General features: G+C 34.7%; 3 protein-coding genes across 6 annotated transcripts in view; all 3 read left to right on the top strand.

Annotated features, from left to right (window-relative positions):
* Positions 1-3,058, top strand: part of LOC112047263 (synaptic vesicle glycoprotein 2B) — a 34,158-nt gene extending 31,100 nt beyond the window's left edge. For all 3 annotated transcript variants that reach the window (XM_024084332.2, XM_024084329.2, XM_024084331.2), the window contains exons 8-10: positions 43-341; positions 2,072-2,199; positions 2,848-3,058. In XM_024084332.2, the coding sequence (XP_023940100.1) occupies positions 43-341; positions 2,072-2,199; positions 2,848-2,930 (510 nt within the window). In that variant the 3' untranslated portion in view covers positions 2,931-3,058. The remainder of the gene's footprint in view (positions 1-42; positions 342-2,071; positions 2,200-2,847) is intronic.
* Positions 3,059-4,882: 1,824 nt separating this feature from the next.
* Positions 4,883-10,686, top strand: LOC112047264 (WW domain-containing oxidoreductase). Its single transcript, XM_024084333.2, has 7 exons — positions 4,883-5,124; positions 5,308-5,545; positions 6,356-6,624; positions 7,189-7,368; positions 7,798-7,912; positions 8,352-8,492; positions 9,610-10,686. Exons 1-7 carry the CDS (start codon positions 5,030-5,032, stop codon positions 9,817-9,819), a joined length of 1,248 nt encoding a protein of 415 aa, XP_023940101.1. The 5' UTR covers positions 4,883-5,029; the 3' UTR covers positions 9,820-10,686.
* Positions 10,687-11,648: 962 nt separating this feature from the next.
* LOC112047276 (shootin-1) overlaps positions 11,649-16,351 on the top strand; it is a 118,045-nt gene continuing 113,342 nt past the window's right edge. For both annotated transcript variants that reach the window (XR_002886936.2, XM_024084343.2), the window contains exon 1: positions 11,649-12,063. Coding sequence is in view for 1 of the 2 variants with exons in the window: in XM_024084343.2 (XP_023940111.1) it covers positions 11,998-12,063 (66 nt within the window). In the remaining variant the exon portion in view is untranslated. The remainder of the gene's footprint in view (positions 12,064-16,351) is intronic.

The raw sequence follows: 16,351 nt of genomic DNA, 5'->3' as shown, positions 1-16,351 counted from the left end.
CTACCTAGAGTTTATTCTGAAATATCTAAATGTTTTTTTCAGACGATTTCAGCGAACGCAGAATGCAACGACAAAATTACCTCCATAACGTTCATGATAAACACGATCGCGAACTTTTCTTGCGCCTTCATTGCCCTCGCTATAAGTAGCACGGTCAAGTTTATAGGCAAGAAGGCCTTAATGTTGTTAGTATACGTGACAATAGGAGTCTTCTGCGTACTAATCAATGCAGTCACGCAAGAAATATTGTTCGCGATCTTGCTGTCTTCGTTGCCCCTCACTGGTCTCGCGATTGGTCCTGTAAATGCTTACGCTGGCGAGATTTATCCCACGAAACTGAGGTATGTATAAAATACAATATAGCTAGCAAAAAAACTTAATCTCACAGCTGATTTTTTTTGGAATCCGAACATACGTTCGTAAAAAGGTTAAGTAATTCACTTCACTAGCGTATAATAAAATTTTATTTTTAGTTCAGTGATTAGGTAAAAACTATAAACAATAGTGGTAACCTAAACAACATAGTTTTTTTAGATGATTATTGTTTTACGTGATGATAAGATGTAGACAATCATTCGTTGTGTTCGTATTTATAATTAATGGAAAAGTTTGGAATATTCTGATTAGTGCCTAGGTATTTTACTGGGTTGAGTTTATTTTAATCTATATACAGGGTGTCCCGTAAATATTACGACATACTCTACAGAATAATAGCTCTAAAACTCTAATAAACTCACATACAAACGATTCTTAGGAGTAGGGCAGGGGTAGGGTTGGGTAGAGGTAGCTTGGGTAGGTGTAGGGTGGGAGTAGGGTAGGAATAGAATCGAATAGGGGTAGGGAATGAGTCAAAGCGAAGCTTGACCGGGTCCGCTAGTGTATTAATATAATCTACTCATATAAATGTACCCATATAAAGAGGGGGGAATAGGTGGGGAAACTTTGTATGAAAATAATTATTTTTTTTGCAGTAGTAGTAATTAACGTTAGGTAGTATAAGATACGTGATAGCCCAGTGGATATGACCTCTGCCTTCGATTCCGGAGGGTGGTGGGTTCAAATCCGGTCCTGGGCATGCACATCCAACTGTTCAGTTGTGTGTATTTTAAGAAAATTAAATATGACGTCAAACGGTGAAGGAAAACATCGTGAGGAAACCTGCATACCAGAGCAGTTTCTTAGTTCTCTACGTGTGTGAAGTCTGCCAACCCGCATTGGGCCAGCGTGGTGGACTACTGGCCTAACCCCTCTCATTCTGATTCTGACAGGAGACTCGAGCTCAGCACTGAGCCGAATATGGGTTGATAACGATGAGTATAGAATCATTATTTAGATACATTGAAATACCTGTGTCTGTGATTTCAAAATAACTGTTTTCTCAACTACTTATAGTTACATAGAGTTAGACGAAACTAAAACATAAACAAGCTGAATTCATTTGTTGTTCTGTTTTTCTGTTTGTCCGAGCTAATCTTTGGGTCTGCTGGATCAATTTTAATGAGACTTTCATTTAACTGGAAGACAGAAAAGTTTTTAGAACGACATATTTCTATTAGGTTCCTGCGGGATTTGTGAACAACTGAATTTCACGTACGCTAACTATGGGCCTTAACATAAGGCTTAGAGTCACTCAGCGGGCGATGGAACGAGCTATGCTTGGGGTTTCTCTGCGTGATCGAATCAGAAATGAGGAGATCCGCAGACGAACTAAAGTCACTGATAAAGCTCAGCGAGTCGCGAAGCTGAAGTGGCAATGGGCAGGCCATATAGTTCGAAAAGCCGATGGACGTTGTGGTCCCAAGGTGCTGGAATGGCGACACCGCACCGGAAAGCGCAGTGTTGGTCGACCCCCCACTAGGTGGACCGAGGATATCAAGCGGGTTGTAGGGAGCCGCTGGATGCTGGCGGCTCGAGACCGTTTTGTTTGGAAGTCTATGCAAGTGGCCTATGTCCTGCAGTGGACGTCCATCGGCTGATAATGATGATGATGATGATGAATTTCACGCAGACGAATTCGCGAGCGTTCGCTAATGTAACATTTAGTAACTTATTTGCCACTTGTTTGTTGCAGAGGGATGGCGATTGGGCTATCAATGATGGTGGGTCGTGTGGGGTCGATAGTTGGCACGAATGTGGCGGGCCTGATGATCAACTCAGTTTGTGAGGCCACCTTCTATCTCTTCGGAGGAGGACTGATATGTAAGCTCTATAATATAATATAACCTCTTTAGACCGCTTCCATCTTAGATTGCATCATCATTTACCATTACGGGCGATAGCAGTCAGGGCTACAAAAAATAACTTACCAAAAAGAAGACATTTGGCTAGTCGTTGATAATTTTCATCAGTCTCATTGGTCCAGTGGTTAAATATGTGGTTTCGGATCACAAGGTCCTGGGTTCGTATCCTAGGTCGGGCTACCTATATGAGCATCTGAATTTTTAAAGTTGGGAAATTGAGCGTTACCTCGAAGAGCAGCCGTCGATCCCGGTCATTATCATAAACATCTGGTATTTAATGGTTTTAACCTTATCACCCTAAGCCCGTCAACCCGCATTGGGGCAGCGTGGTGGGTCTAAACTCCATATCCCCTCCTATAAGGGAGGCCTGGTCCTGTAGTTGGCCATCAAAAAAAGCTGATAATAATGATTGTATTTTTTTTTTTTTTTACTCAAAGTTAACCCTTTTCTGTCTTATATAGGTAGTAGGCTACTCAATACCTAAATGCGGACTGGTGACTTACTGGCTGCAGAACATTTTCTAGTCTCAGCACATAATACATAAAGACATATTAATTATGTTAATCTACATTTTTTGTTTATTTTTAATAATTAACATATTTTTTAGTTTGTGGAGCCTTGTCGTTGCTGCTACCGAGATCAAAAGACAAAGACAGCGAGAAAACAAAGATGGAGTTCACACACCTTTAACGAAAAAACAGTGATACTTATTAATTAATTACACATACGTCCTGGTTACTTTAATTATTATTATTAATCTCGTTATTACCAAAGCTTACCTACTTAGTTAATAAAAATATTATAGTTTTGATACAAAATAGTTCTTTTTATTCATCTACCCTCAGACGAATTATGTAGGGTCCTGCCTAAACACTAAATGTTACCCCTCTGTCAGAGGCGTCTTTACCTAGAGAGCAAGGGATACGCCGCATTCTCAAGGGCGCCCGAGCGCAACTACTCGTTTTTTTGTTTTCGAATTTTTTTTATCCGTGTAATTACAGTGGGTGTTACGTATCTTACATCTATCTTCCCAAACTAAAACTATCACAGTTCCAAAAATGTTTGCAGACAAATTTTTGAAATCTACTTTTGAAAATAGGCGACTACAAAGAAATTAGTTAGTTACACAGATAGCGATAGTGGTAACTTGAAGTGCTGTTTGTATGTACATATTCCGTTTTAACAGTGCTCAGCACGCTTAGGTACTAGAGGGCGCTAGGTGATGATTGCACCCAGGCGCTACGTTAGCTAGAGATGCCTCTGCCCTCTGTCAAAGTATAATAACGATCTAACGCGTCTGTATAAAGTGTTCAGAATTGTTATTTCATTGTAGTAATCGTTATCGTCGTGTAAAGAGCTCCCTAAAATATCAGTATGTCATATGGATTCTAGTTTACTAAAATATGAAGTTACGTTTCATTTGTTATTATTTATAGTTTAATTAATTCTATGTTACGCGTAGATTTAAGAGTAGATACAGCGTTGTAACGAGTACAAGCGAGGCTGTGTAAAAATTACATTCGTCTGGCTTGCGAATCAAAGGACATGTCCCAAAATTGGCCATTAGTGTTTATAATTTTTATGCAGGTCGATAGTATTTTTTTACGGATAGAAGATACAAATTGCTGTTTAGAAAATAATTTCAGAATTTTTGGAACTCGCAATAACTAGATATATTTTTTTACGCTTCTTTGTCTACAAATTAAACATACACAATACAGTAACAGTATGGTAAAAGTGTTCAAAATAGCCAATAAAATTATGCGGAATTGAATTCATATTCATATGATTGTAAGCTGTTGATGTCATAATTAGTACAAGACAATAAAAAGAAACATTAAATCAGAGAAACATGAACAAAACAATTCCTTAAATTGTTTTAAAAACGTGACTACGCGAACATCACGGACAATCTGTCAGGGACCAGGGTATGAATTGCGAGCATGTTGCCATGGTAAAAATTCTTCATTAATTTTTTCAGTTGGAAAATACATTTTATATAATTAATTTTATATAATTTACTAATCTTACTAACTCTTGTAAATAAAAAGTTATTTATAATTAATAAAAATCGGTAAAGGAAAACATCCTAACCCCTCCCATTCAGAGAGGAGACTCGAGCTCAGCAGTGAACCGAATATGGGTTGATAATGATGATGATGATTATGATGATGATGATGATGATGATGATGATGATGATGATGATGATGATGATGATGATGATGATGATGATGATGATGATGATGATGATGATGTTGATGATGATGATAATGGTGATGATGATGATGATGATGATGATGATGATGATGATGATGATGATGATGATGATGATGAATTAATAAAAAAAAATGCGGGTTCCATATATAAGATAAAAATAATTAGTTCCGCTTACTTAACACTCAGAATAAAGGCCCAGCCTCCATACAAAATTGGGACATGTCTTGTTGGGAAACTCCCCCTCAAAAAACGATAGATCAGAAAATTTTGTTGGTGGATTTGGGTGAGTTACATTTCTTTAAATTAATTACTGTATGCGATAGATGTTTTCTCTCAGTCTATTTACTTTCGTGTCTACGATAACCATAGATAAACAGACCACGTGATATTTGACAATGACAATTGACAACATTATTCTCTATTTCTTTTGTCATTGACAATTGAGTACATTTCTGAATGTAAACAAAAAAGTTTTATGACTATACTTCTTCCGGCACAAAATCTTGTGTTTATCATTAATCGCAGTGTTGATTTTATAATAAGTTATTTTTTGTATTAGCTTACTCATAAAAATGCACAATGCAATATTAGACTCGGATAGCGAAGATGAGCTACCTCTAGGTTGGGTTGAGAGATCTACTGAAGATGGAAACGTTTATTTTGTTAAGTAAGGAAATTCATATATTATTTATAATTATTTTAAATTCGTAGTGTTACTTTAAACCTTAGGATGTATGCAGGCTTTACGATATAAACTCAAAACATTTCCGCAGTTCAAAATAAAATGTGATGCGTACTACACTAATCTAATCTCTAAAATTTACCGTGGATCGTGATTATAATATTACAGCACTTCTAATAATAGAACTCAGTGGACCCATCCACGGACGGGTCAAAAAAAAGTCATACCCAAGGATTTGCCCTTTGGTTGGACGAAAACTATGGATGCTAATGAGAAACCACTGTATGTCCACCTGGAAACTGGAAATAAAACGTACGTGGATCCAAGGCTAGCATTTGCGACGACGGAAAAAAAACATGTGCACGATTTTCGTCAAAGATTTGATGGGTCAACCACAGCTTTTCAAGTAAGTGCATATTATGGTTTGTTTTGATTTTAAATTGGTTTCCATACTAATCATCAGTGCCGGATTAAATAATATATTTAGAGTAGCACTTCAAGTATCTTTCAAAGTCAAATATAGACATCTTTAACTATAAACAATTTCAAAACAATAAAACATATATTATAGTTTTTTTTTTTCAAAAAACTATTGGAAGTACTCAACAGGATGCTATGCTATGAACTAAAGAACCAAGAACTATAAATCATATTTGAACTAACAAAGTTTTATTTTTACTTTTCTTTACTCTTTAAAGATGTAACACATTTATAAAACTATATACACATATAGTTATATAGCACATTTATAAGCTCCTATTGTTTCTTGGTAAAGGGGCTGTACTTCATTCTGAGAGATCATGGGTTTTACATCAATTCTTAACACAGTCTTATCAACTAATTGGAAGAGAACAGAAATATCAGTTTTTTTTAAACTATCACATAAAACCCTTACTATCACAAAATACCCTTAAAAATGAATATAAATTAAATATCTGGCTGCTCAGAGATGGCGTTTCTGACAGGTCGTGATCAAATCAATCCAACATATTTAATTACAATTACCTTGTTTTTGTCTCATCACTACATATACAAACAGTTAGCATAACCTTGAAACAGAGCAGTTTAACATCCTCATACGCCAGTTCAAAGTTACATTGCTTATTCAATCACAACCTTCCAGAAATGCAATCTCAGAGTGGCCTGACATTCCTAAGAGTTTTAGTAGTATGTAATAGTTAATGATTTTTAAATTTCCCATCTTTTCTAATTACAGGTTTTACATGGTGTAGATTTGTCTGGTAAATATGCTGTAATAACTGGGTGCAATGCTGGCATAGGTTATGAAACAGCCAAATCCCTGGCAAGACATGGCTGTAATATATTATTGGCTAATCGCAACATGGAAGCTACACAGGTGGCAATTGAAAAAATTGTTAAAGAAACAAATGCATCAGATGAGAATTTGAAAGCAATACATTTAGATTTGAGCTCATTGAAAAGTGTGAAACAATGTGCTAGGGCTGTCAAAACTGTTTTTTCTGAGTAAGTATTAAACTACTATTGTAGTTTCAAAAGTTTTTTACATTATATTTTTTTATTATTACTGTATTATATTATAATTAAACCCTATATGTGCATAGCAATATAATACTCAGAGATAATAATAATGCCGACTAGTCTGTAAAGTATCCAGCCACTATCATAGTTGGCTATCAGTCGGCAAAGAGAGATGACTATCAGGTTTATTACTTTGTAAGAGTTTTATCAATATAATTTGTACTTATTAAGAGACATGCCTGTGGTGTCTTGTGCCAGCTTATTACTAAAAAAACGTATATTAGAGTTGTAGCTTAAAAGAAGGAAATTTTTTTACATACACATACCCAAAACCTACTTTTTTACCCTATGCTATTCAAAGGTATTTTACTTTTAATATCATATATCAATAAATTATTTACTTTGTACAGCATAATCAATCATAAAAATTGCAATACTCATTATTTCAAGAGATCAAAGTGTTTGGATTTTCAATGACCATGATTTTTAGAATAACATACATAGAAGTTTGCAATTTTTTTTATATAATTATATATTTTAAAATTTCAGCCACATTGATATTTTAATACTAAACGCTGGCGTGTTTGGTCTTCCATATGAAGAGACAGAGGACAAGCTCGACAGGACATTCCAAGTCAATCACCTCTCTCACATGTATTTTACGCTATTGCTGGAGCCATTGCTAAAGAATGGATCCAGAGTTGTGTTTGTATCTTCAGAGTCGCACAGGTAACCTTTTTCATCATTATTAGTCTATTTTAATGGCTTACGGGGCTAGGCCTCTCTCTTCTTATAAGTGAGGGGATATAGAGTGTAAACCCGCAATGCTGCTCAAATGGGTTGGCGTGTTTAGAGCGATAAACAACCAGTACTAGATGTTAATGATAATAATCGGGACCAACAGCTCACCGTGCTCTACGAAGCTCTACCCCATGGAATAACACCACCAACTTCTCAACTTGCCTGAGAATTTTATCTAAAAACTTTTTAGAAGAAAAAAAAACTAAGCCCATCTATAGCCCAACCCAGAAATCGTAACCAAGACATAATCCAAAATCGAAGAATCAGTTTAAATAGTAGTGAAAAAAATAACTTTTAAGACTAAAGAATGTCAGTTGTGTAAAAAGTTAAAAACATTTTATTTTGTAAATTTTACAGGACAGCAAGTTTAACAAATGTATTTGTAAAGCAGAATTTGGCACATCCGAAAGATAATTACAGTGCAATGATAGCTTATGGCAATTCAAAACTTTACAATGTTATAACTGCTATGGTAAGAAATAAGAAATATTTATTTATAAGACATCATCATCAATATCCTTTAATATTTTACTAACAGCCTGTTTGTGCTTTACGCAAATTTTCATGAATAGATAGAGTGATTGATGAGAAAGGTTTTGGTATATAATTTATGAAGGTTTTGTACAAATCGTTTGTAATGTGGAGATAATTGTTGGATGCTAGGGAAAAGAGGTCAAACCGCCTGGGTGCCTTCGTCAATATCGCTGCATAATCCCTTTGAAATACAACCAAACAATGCATGGTGGATTTGTGGGCTATTCTTCTTTTAAAGATCTGCAAAAGAAAGTCCATGATATGCCATCATTATCTTTACATTCCTTACATTCATTTTCTCGTGAATGGAATCGCGGGTGTTAGTTCATAATTATTTTTTATTAATTAGGTTTAATAAAAGGTAATCAACATTTCAGGTATTAAGTGAAGAATGGAAGCACAAGGGCATCTGCGTTAACTCTTTACATCCCGGCAACATGGTGTCAACAAATTTACAAAACAGTTGGTGGGTGTACAAACTGCTTTTCTTTGTGGCACGCCCATTTACCAAGTCTCTGGTAAGATCACTTTTCTATTTAACATTTTTTCAAAATAACTGAACTGATTAGATAAATTTTGGCAAAGCGACAAATGAGACCTGATGCAAAGTATACATGAGGCAACATACGAGGAAAATTTTTTTCTTGAAAAATCCTTGATTCCTGCGGGATCTGTGAAAAACAGTATAAAAATTATATTGCAACTGAAGTAACAAAATTAGTTTTTTGTTGGCCAATTTTCTTTTTCAATCATATTCATACACTAGCAGATCCCCCGCGGTTTCAGAGCATGTTCGAAACAAACACAATCAAAATTATAACATTTGTCCAAACAAATAACATCCTTCCAATTCATACATACAGTAAAAAAAACCAGCTGGTTAATAATATATTTTAATAACCTTGTTATTGATATAAGGTGGGAGGAGAAGAGTTTACCAAAAGTTGTTAAGAGTGTGCAATATGTAATTTGGTGGTTACAAAGTGTTCTGAAAAAGTTAGGAGCCTGATATTTGGGTAAATGATATTTCAAAGTGTTAGCTTCGTTATGACTATACAAAATACACAATTTGTAAAACTTTTCTCGATATTTTGTTTTTTTGAAAAATACATGTTTTGCTCACATTCTGCTTTCAATCTCAGGAATAGCAAACTTATTTTCTTAAATTTTTGTTTTGTATAGAAAATTAGGTATATATCTTGAACATGGCCATTTTGTTTTTCGTTATGTTGTTTAATTTACTTGCAAGTAGGTAAAAATGGTTTTGGCGCTCACGTCATAAAATTTGCGTCCCGCGTTAATCGCTCCGTGCTTTTCACTCACGTGTTTACTTGTTATATGTTCGAATTTTATCCATATCCTACCGACGTGCTGCGCGCTCTTAATAACCAGATTTTACTGTTGCTTAATTAATAGTTATACAACATAACAGCCAAAATGTCCTACATATATACATTTCGTGGTACATTATCTCGTTCCGACGCTCAGATTTTTTTATTACCTGGTAGTTAGCTAACAGAATCTATTGTAAAAATGTTCCACAGATCCTGGGCAAGAAACGAAATTAGTAAGAAAATATTCCAAATTTTTACATACATAATTATAACAACTTATTTTTTTTCTTTCTTTTTTTAGCAACAAGCTGCTGCAACTACAGTGTATGTGGCCACAGCCGCTGAACTAGAGGGGGTAACAGGGCTGTACTTCAACAATTGCTTCTATTGTGAACCAGCCAGCTTGGCTAGAGACAAGGAAATAGCTCACGAAGTCTTCTCCATATCTCTCCGAATGATAAAAGAGAGAATGGGCACAGAACTGATTGAACCATTCATTGATAAATACTGAATCAAGAAAGAAGATAATGAATAACATAAATTAACTGTAAACCACCGCGACATGTATGTGTCCAATATAAGGAATACCTTGGTTATATTAAAAATGAGTTCAAGGAAATTCACTTGCTAGCGAAAAAAAAATTATATTGATGAAACAAATCCCGCAAGAACCACGGATTTCCGGGATAGTGACTAACAAGTATCTAAATGGCTAAATATGTTTGTCAATAGACAATAGCCTACCTCTATCTACCAGTAAAACTCCCATTAAAGGTTTTTTTTTGTTTCAATATGTATTTGCAATTCATTTAGCCAGTCATCAAATAATCATTTTTATAACACATTTGCTCGTCAAGTATCGCTTATTTTATTTCACCAATTTCAATATCGTAATGTATCACATTACGCACATGTGCCGTAATCTATACTAATATTTCAAAAATTTCAAAAAGCTTATTTGTGTTTTAGCACTATGTAAATACCATAACTATACATATAAGAACGGGAGAAGACACAGTTATTTTGAAATCATTGACATACACTTTGATTTTACTTATATGTATGAAACGTATTTTAACTTAAAAGATTTTAAGAAAATAAAAGTTTGTGAAAGTGGTAAAAACAATAATGCTGTGATAAAATGTTATAAACAAATAATATTATATAACCTACATGCATTTTTAATTTGCAGATAAATCTTAAATTGTACCCAGAAGTGTAATTTTTTCATGTAAATAAAATATTTCTTTAAATATGTACTTTATTTAGATAAAAAAATTATTTAGATAAATATTAATAGAAATATTGTTTTGTTATTATTATTACATTGTTTTGTATAAACGATTCTTCGACCTTAATAAAACCGATTTCTCTTAAAGTTGCTTAGAGTATTAATTTAGATATCCACAGTCCCATAAATTGAGTAGGTAAGTATACTGTTACGAAGGACCATAAGTACTAGTGGCATAAGGTCAACAATTACTCGGCAATATCGAGTTGTCTACAATCTGCGATAACATGGCGAATCTTTCGTTATTGTTTGTGTCGAATTTCGTGGAATAAAAAATACGCGTGACTTCCAAGATAGCTCGGACTCATCACCGATAGCATGAAAGGTCGCTTTGTTTTTTACATTTATGCTTCCACCATTAATGATGGATATGGCCAGTGGCCACAGAAGAAAACGCTTAGCAATTAGCAATCAAAGAGGAAATTAATATTTAGCAATAGAAGAAGCAACATCAAGGGGGCGATGCCCGCGGACTCTCAGCTCAGGAAGGTTTAAGCTAACTTGTTTTTAATAAAAGAAACTTTAGAAACGATTGTATAGAGTAAACTTTAATGCAGATGCACTAAAGTGCTAATTTTTACTTTTTGTGATCCAAAATGTATGTGAATCAAAACTAAAATTGACAGAAGAAGCGATTTCAATGTGTTTAAAAATATTCCGTCCTATTCCGTCGTTGTGTTATATTAATAAAAAACTTAGAACCCAGAGCCGTAAAATCAGTTTATTATTAAAAAAAAAAGTAAACGTTCGGATACTTTGACCTAAAACTTAGTTCGGCTACGTAGACAGAGAAGTGTTTTTCCATTTATGTCAATTCTCTATCTACGTTCGGAAACATTGAAGAATTAAAGAAACCCCTAGATACCATAGATGTTAATATTACAAAATCATGTTGTTAACTAAAATTCACGTATTTTAGTTATAATCTTGAATTTTTTGCTATTATTTTTTTAATTAACATTTATTGGGTAAATTGTAGAGTTCAAATAAGTAATTTAATCGTGTATCCGAATTACCGTTTGCCGTTTGACTGAGGTTTGCGTTTGACATTTGTTTTGTGTGTCAAGGTAAAATTGTCAAGTGTAAAATTTATTTCATTGAAAGTTTTTAGTTTTTTACTATCTAAAATTTCACCTAAGTATCGTGTTTAGGTCGGAAATCTAGTTAAAAACAATCGTTTTCCACTTTTCCCAAAATCATAATTGAAAAGATCAAATTCATAAAATAAGTCTAGGGGAACATTGGAAGGAAATCAAACAATGCTTTCGGACTCTCCCAATTGTGTGTAGAATGTTTTAATATGAGAAGCATTCGTATAGGAAGTGTTTTAATACGTTTTATAATGTTGTTGACACTAAAATGATACAAGTGGATGTTTGTGATTCCAACTAAATCGTAATGGGTGACAAAATGAACAGGGAATACTTTGCACCAGGCGCTGCTGCCTTCAACTACAATAATGTGGTAAGTAATAGCTTTATAGTTTCAATATGTCTTATTTATTAAAACCAATCTCATACAGAAAAGATGATACTTGACTTGATGATGACTTAGACAACCTGCCAAGTGTAATAAAAATCAAGTTACTTTAGTTACTGCATATTAACTACAAAAAACTTTTCAACTATGGTTGAAGTCTATGACCTAGTATACAATATAAAAATTTAACCGTTTGGGTTGGAGGAGCTACACAGACTTTCAATTTTAACTGTACAGATTTATTTAATTGAAATTTCAATTTATAATCTTTAGAAAAAACTGTAGGTACACTTAAAACTGATGGACACTACAAATGGACAATTTCACTGAACAGTTTGAATGATTAGATAAGTAAATAAACTAAAACTAAACTAAAAACAATGAATTAGTTTTTAGTTTATATAATTCCAACTATAATTCTAAATTAACTCATTCTATTGCTTTTTTTATTAAATGACAAGTTTGGCCTTTACTGAGATATCACCTGGTTTTCTGTGAAAATGCAGTCTTAGATGGATGTGGGTTTATTTGGAAGAGATATCTATATATATATGTTTGGTCTTTTATAGTTTCCAAGTTGTCTCAAATGGGAATACTAAATTATTCAGCCATATCATGTCTCTCCCCACTAAGGTGGTAACTAGCCACAACCAATGCCTACTAAGAGATATGAACGATTATATTGTGTTGTATTATGATTGTGCTTTTTGTCATTCACTTCTTTTTCTCATACTTTAGGCTTAACATGCAACCAATGCAAAATATTTTGTGAGGCGAGATTTCAACCACTAGTGGTTCAATAATAATATCAACCTGTAATACCATTATATTGGGACAAATGATGCCATTGGTTGACATTTTGCCTATTTCTCTTGATATATGTCATTGGTTGTATGGTAGGCCTACAGATGTCACTAAGCAACCAGAATGTAATTTGTACTCAGTGGTAAAGCAAGCAAGCCGTAAAATCATAAATTGAATTGACGCTACCAAAGTAACAGATAAATAAATTGGAAGTGTATAGCTTTAGAACAAAAATTCCTGGTTTTAGAATTGAAATTTAAGTAAGAAAGAATTATTATTATCTATATTCAATTTATAATGAGGAAAGATACGATTGAATTGAAGCGGTAGGGGGAGGGGAGGAGGCGTGGGGGAGGGGAGAAGGCTATCCCAAACTGTAGCTGTGATAAATTAAGACATGAAAGGGGTTTTGTAAGAGTCCTTTTGACATAAACAAAAGTAGCATTTGTAGTATTAGTTGAATCTGATGTTGAATAGTTCCAGAGCACTATCTAAAAATATTCTACTAACAATTGATACCCTGCAGTTTTATCTGCGTAATTCCTTATCCTGTAAAAATACAGGGCTAAAATACAGCCTATGTCATTCTACTAGAGTCCTTCTCAATGTATACTACTAGAGCCCTTTTCGATGTACACTGTTTACCAACAAACAAATAAAAAAATAAGGGTATAAATCGCTAGTCATTTGACACCTAATAATAATTATTAGGTGTGACATGATTATTTGTTTTTAAATTAATGATTAACATTTAACATTTAAATATATTTTGAATAACATTTTCTAAACAAACAATACATAAAAATTTTATAATTTTTAATTTTTTAATAATTTTATAGACAAAAATAAATCTATATCTATAAAGCTGAAAAGTTTGTTTGTTTGAACGCGCTAATCTCAGGAACTACTGGTCCGATTTGAAAAATACTTTCAGTGTTAAATAGCCCATTTATCGAGGAAGGCTATAGGCTATATACTATTCCCGTATTCATACGCGAAAGGAAACCAAACGGGGGAAACCGCGCGGCGTCAGCTAGTAAGTTATGAAATGACATGCGTTTTCTACCTTCATTTCTAATTTGTTAGTTGGTAAACACAGTTTAAGTACACATCGAGTACTGTTGGGCTGTTAGTACAATAAAAATACCTATATCTGCTTAATGTTAATAATGAAAAATTTTTTTTAAATTGGCCAAGTAGTTTTTATTGGCCAAGTTAGAGAGAAGTTAGGTTGAATTGTTGCAATGGATCAACACATTGGATGCCACAAACAAAAAATCTAATCTTACTTCTTTATATCACTTTTAAATAAACCACTGACCATTTTTGCTGATTTTAGAGACTTTGAAGTTTCACCAAAGTGGTGAATTTATGCCAATTAATTCACCTTACGCTTAATTCATATGGTAATGTCCTGCACGTTTTTTTGGTGTATGTTTCTTTGCAGAATTAATGTTGTGTAAACAATTCTATGAACAATGAATATGCCACTATTTATTTGTCATTAAAAAAACGTGCAAGACAATGCCTTTAGATTGTACTCTGTACCCAATATATCAACGGACAACTTTTTGACCTTTTTTGTTTGTCTTCAGTTGACAAAACTAGATATTTATTGACATGTTTTCATGTTAAGTAGCGGATAGAAAGGCTCAAAGCGTAGAAGGTAACAAATTAATTTGGTTAGTGAACTGTTTGTTTTACCGTGGGAATTAAAATGTTCACAATTTTCTATTTTGCAGACAATTTGTTCGCTCGATACACAATATGAGCTGTGTCTGGGTCCCACGCGCGCAGTGCTATGTGGGGTAGGCATTTGACACAATTTAATTTGCGCGAAATTGTTGCTCCGTAATGTAGTTATATTAATGTAGTTTCGGCTGTGATAGCGTAGTGGATGTGACCTCTGCCTCCGATTCCGGAGGGTGTGGGTTCGAATTCGAATGCATTTTAAGAAGTTAAATATCACGTGTCTCAAAACGGTGAAGGAAAAACATCGTGAGGAAACCTGCATACCAGAGAATTTTCATAATTCTCTGCGTGTGTGAAGTCTGCCAATCCGCATTGAGCCAGCGTGGTGGACTTAACCCCTCTCATTCTGAGAGGAGACTCGAGCTCAGCAGTGAGGCGATTATGGGTTGATAAAGATGAATGTAGTTATTGTATACCAGCGGTCGCCTGCATCTCCGTTCGCGTGAAATTCTGTTTTTCACAAATCCCGCGGAAACCATAGATTTTTCTCGTGCGGACGTATTACGATTACGAGTCATCTAGGGTATAATATATCTCCATTCTACAGCCATATTATCATTTCAGTAGTTGCAGCGTAAAGGAAATAAGTAGTAAAAGTAACAAACATACTTTTGCCTTTGTAATAAAAAATCCGTTTAATGCGATGCGTCCGATACGTACGATGCGGATCTGTGGACGCCTGCCTTTGCCCAGTAGGGCGATAATTAGCCACGGCTGAATATCACTGTTGAGAACCCCTGCACTGACAACTGCGCTAGAGGTCGTTATGATAAAATAACTTTTTAAAAAACTAAAAAACACGCTTTTAGCACGCACTAAAAATTACAAATACTGACTATTTTTTTCGTATTCTTGACAGCAAACCCTATCATTTGATATCCTTATCATGGGGGTGGATTTCAAACAGCCAGTCCGCCTTCTTCTGGAGGCTGCCATATTGGATTTGTAATGACCTTTCTTAGCTAGTCATGTATTATCATCAGAACTCAGAGCGTGTGCAAAATTTAATCCTAATCGAAGACTGGGAAGTGGGTCAAATTAAGATTTGAAGATTTTCTTACATACATAGTTAGAAGTGAAGCTAATATAAAGCGTATAAAATATGTACTTAAATGCAGGTGTTGTAGGTAATCTATTTTTGAGGTTGGTTAAATCGTGCAAGTTTCGAAAACAGTTTCATAGCCGTCAAACGTTGCATGCTCAAGGTAACCCCGGCCGGGTACCAGGAGCGGCCTGGCGCTCGCGTGCTCAATATTTAATAGGAGACACAAAAATTCTATCGCTGCGGCATCATATTTTAATCATGGTTTACTTGTGTGCCATATTTTTTTGTTACACTTCGCGTTGCGTCGCGAATGTTGTCTTATATGAGATGGTCATCTAACTTGATGTTTAGCGATGGCCTAAGATGAAATACATTTGATTAGAAAATGCGAAATTGGCCTTCATTTGGCCTCAAAGTCACTCAGCGGGAGATAGAACGAGTGACGGAACTATGATCGGAAATCGACAGATGAACAAAATTTATCTTATCCTAACCACGACACCACTCAATAAGTTCACGTGCCTGATCTGAACAGACAGGCAGGTCATCTCCTCCCGGATAAAAATCTAGGTGGTACCGGTCTCGAGGCTATGCCTCCTTGCCCGGGTTAGGCGCTTCATCTGAACTAATTGTGTCTTGGTCGTTTTATCGAATGTCCATTAGCGCTGCAGG

This window comes from Bicyclus anynana, chromosome 9 (genome assembly GCF_947172395.1).
Source record: "Bicyclus anynana chromosome 9, ilBicAnyn1.1, whole genome shotgun sequence".
In the NCBI taxonomy this organism is placed as follows: Eukaryota; Metazoa; Arthropoda; class Insecta; order Lepidoptera; family Nymphalidae; genus Bicyclus; species Bicyclus anynana.
This window is presented reverse-complemented; position numbering and strand designations above follow the sequence as displayed.

Excerpts from the sequence above, each read along its gene's own strand:
- LOC112047264 (XM_024084333.2), top strand. The coding sequence starts at position 5,030 with ATGCACAATGCAATATTAGACTCGGATAGCGAAGATGAGCTACCTCTA. Across the intron at positions 5,125-5,307 it reads GGAAACGTTTATTTTGTTAA|CACTTCTAATAATAGAACTC; the intron begins GTAAGGAAATTC and ends ATAATATTACAG. Across the intron at positions 7,913-8,351 it reads ACAATGTTATAACTGCTATG|GTATTAAGTGAAGAATGGAA; the intron begins GTAAGAAATAAG and ends TCAACATTTCAG.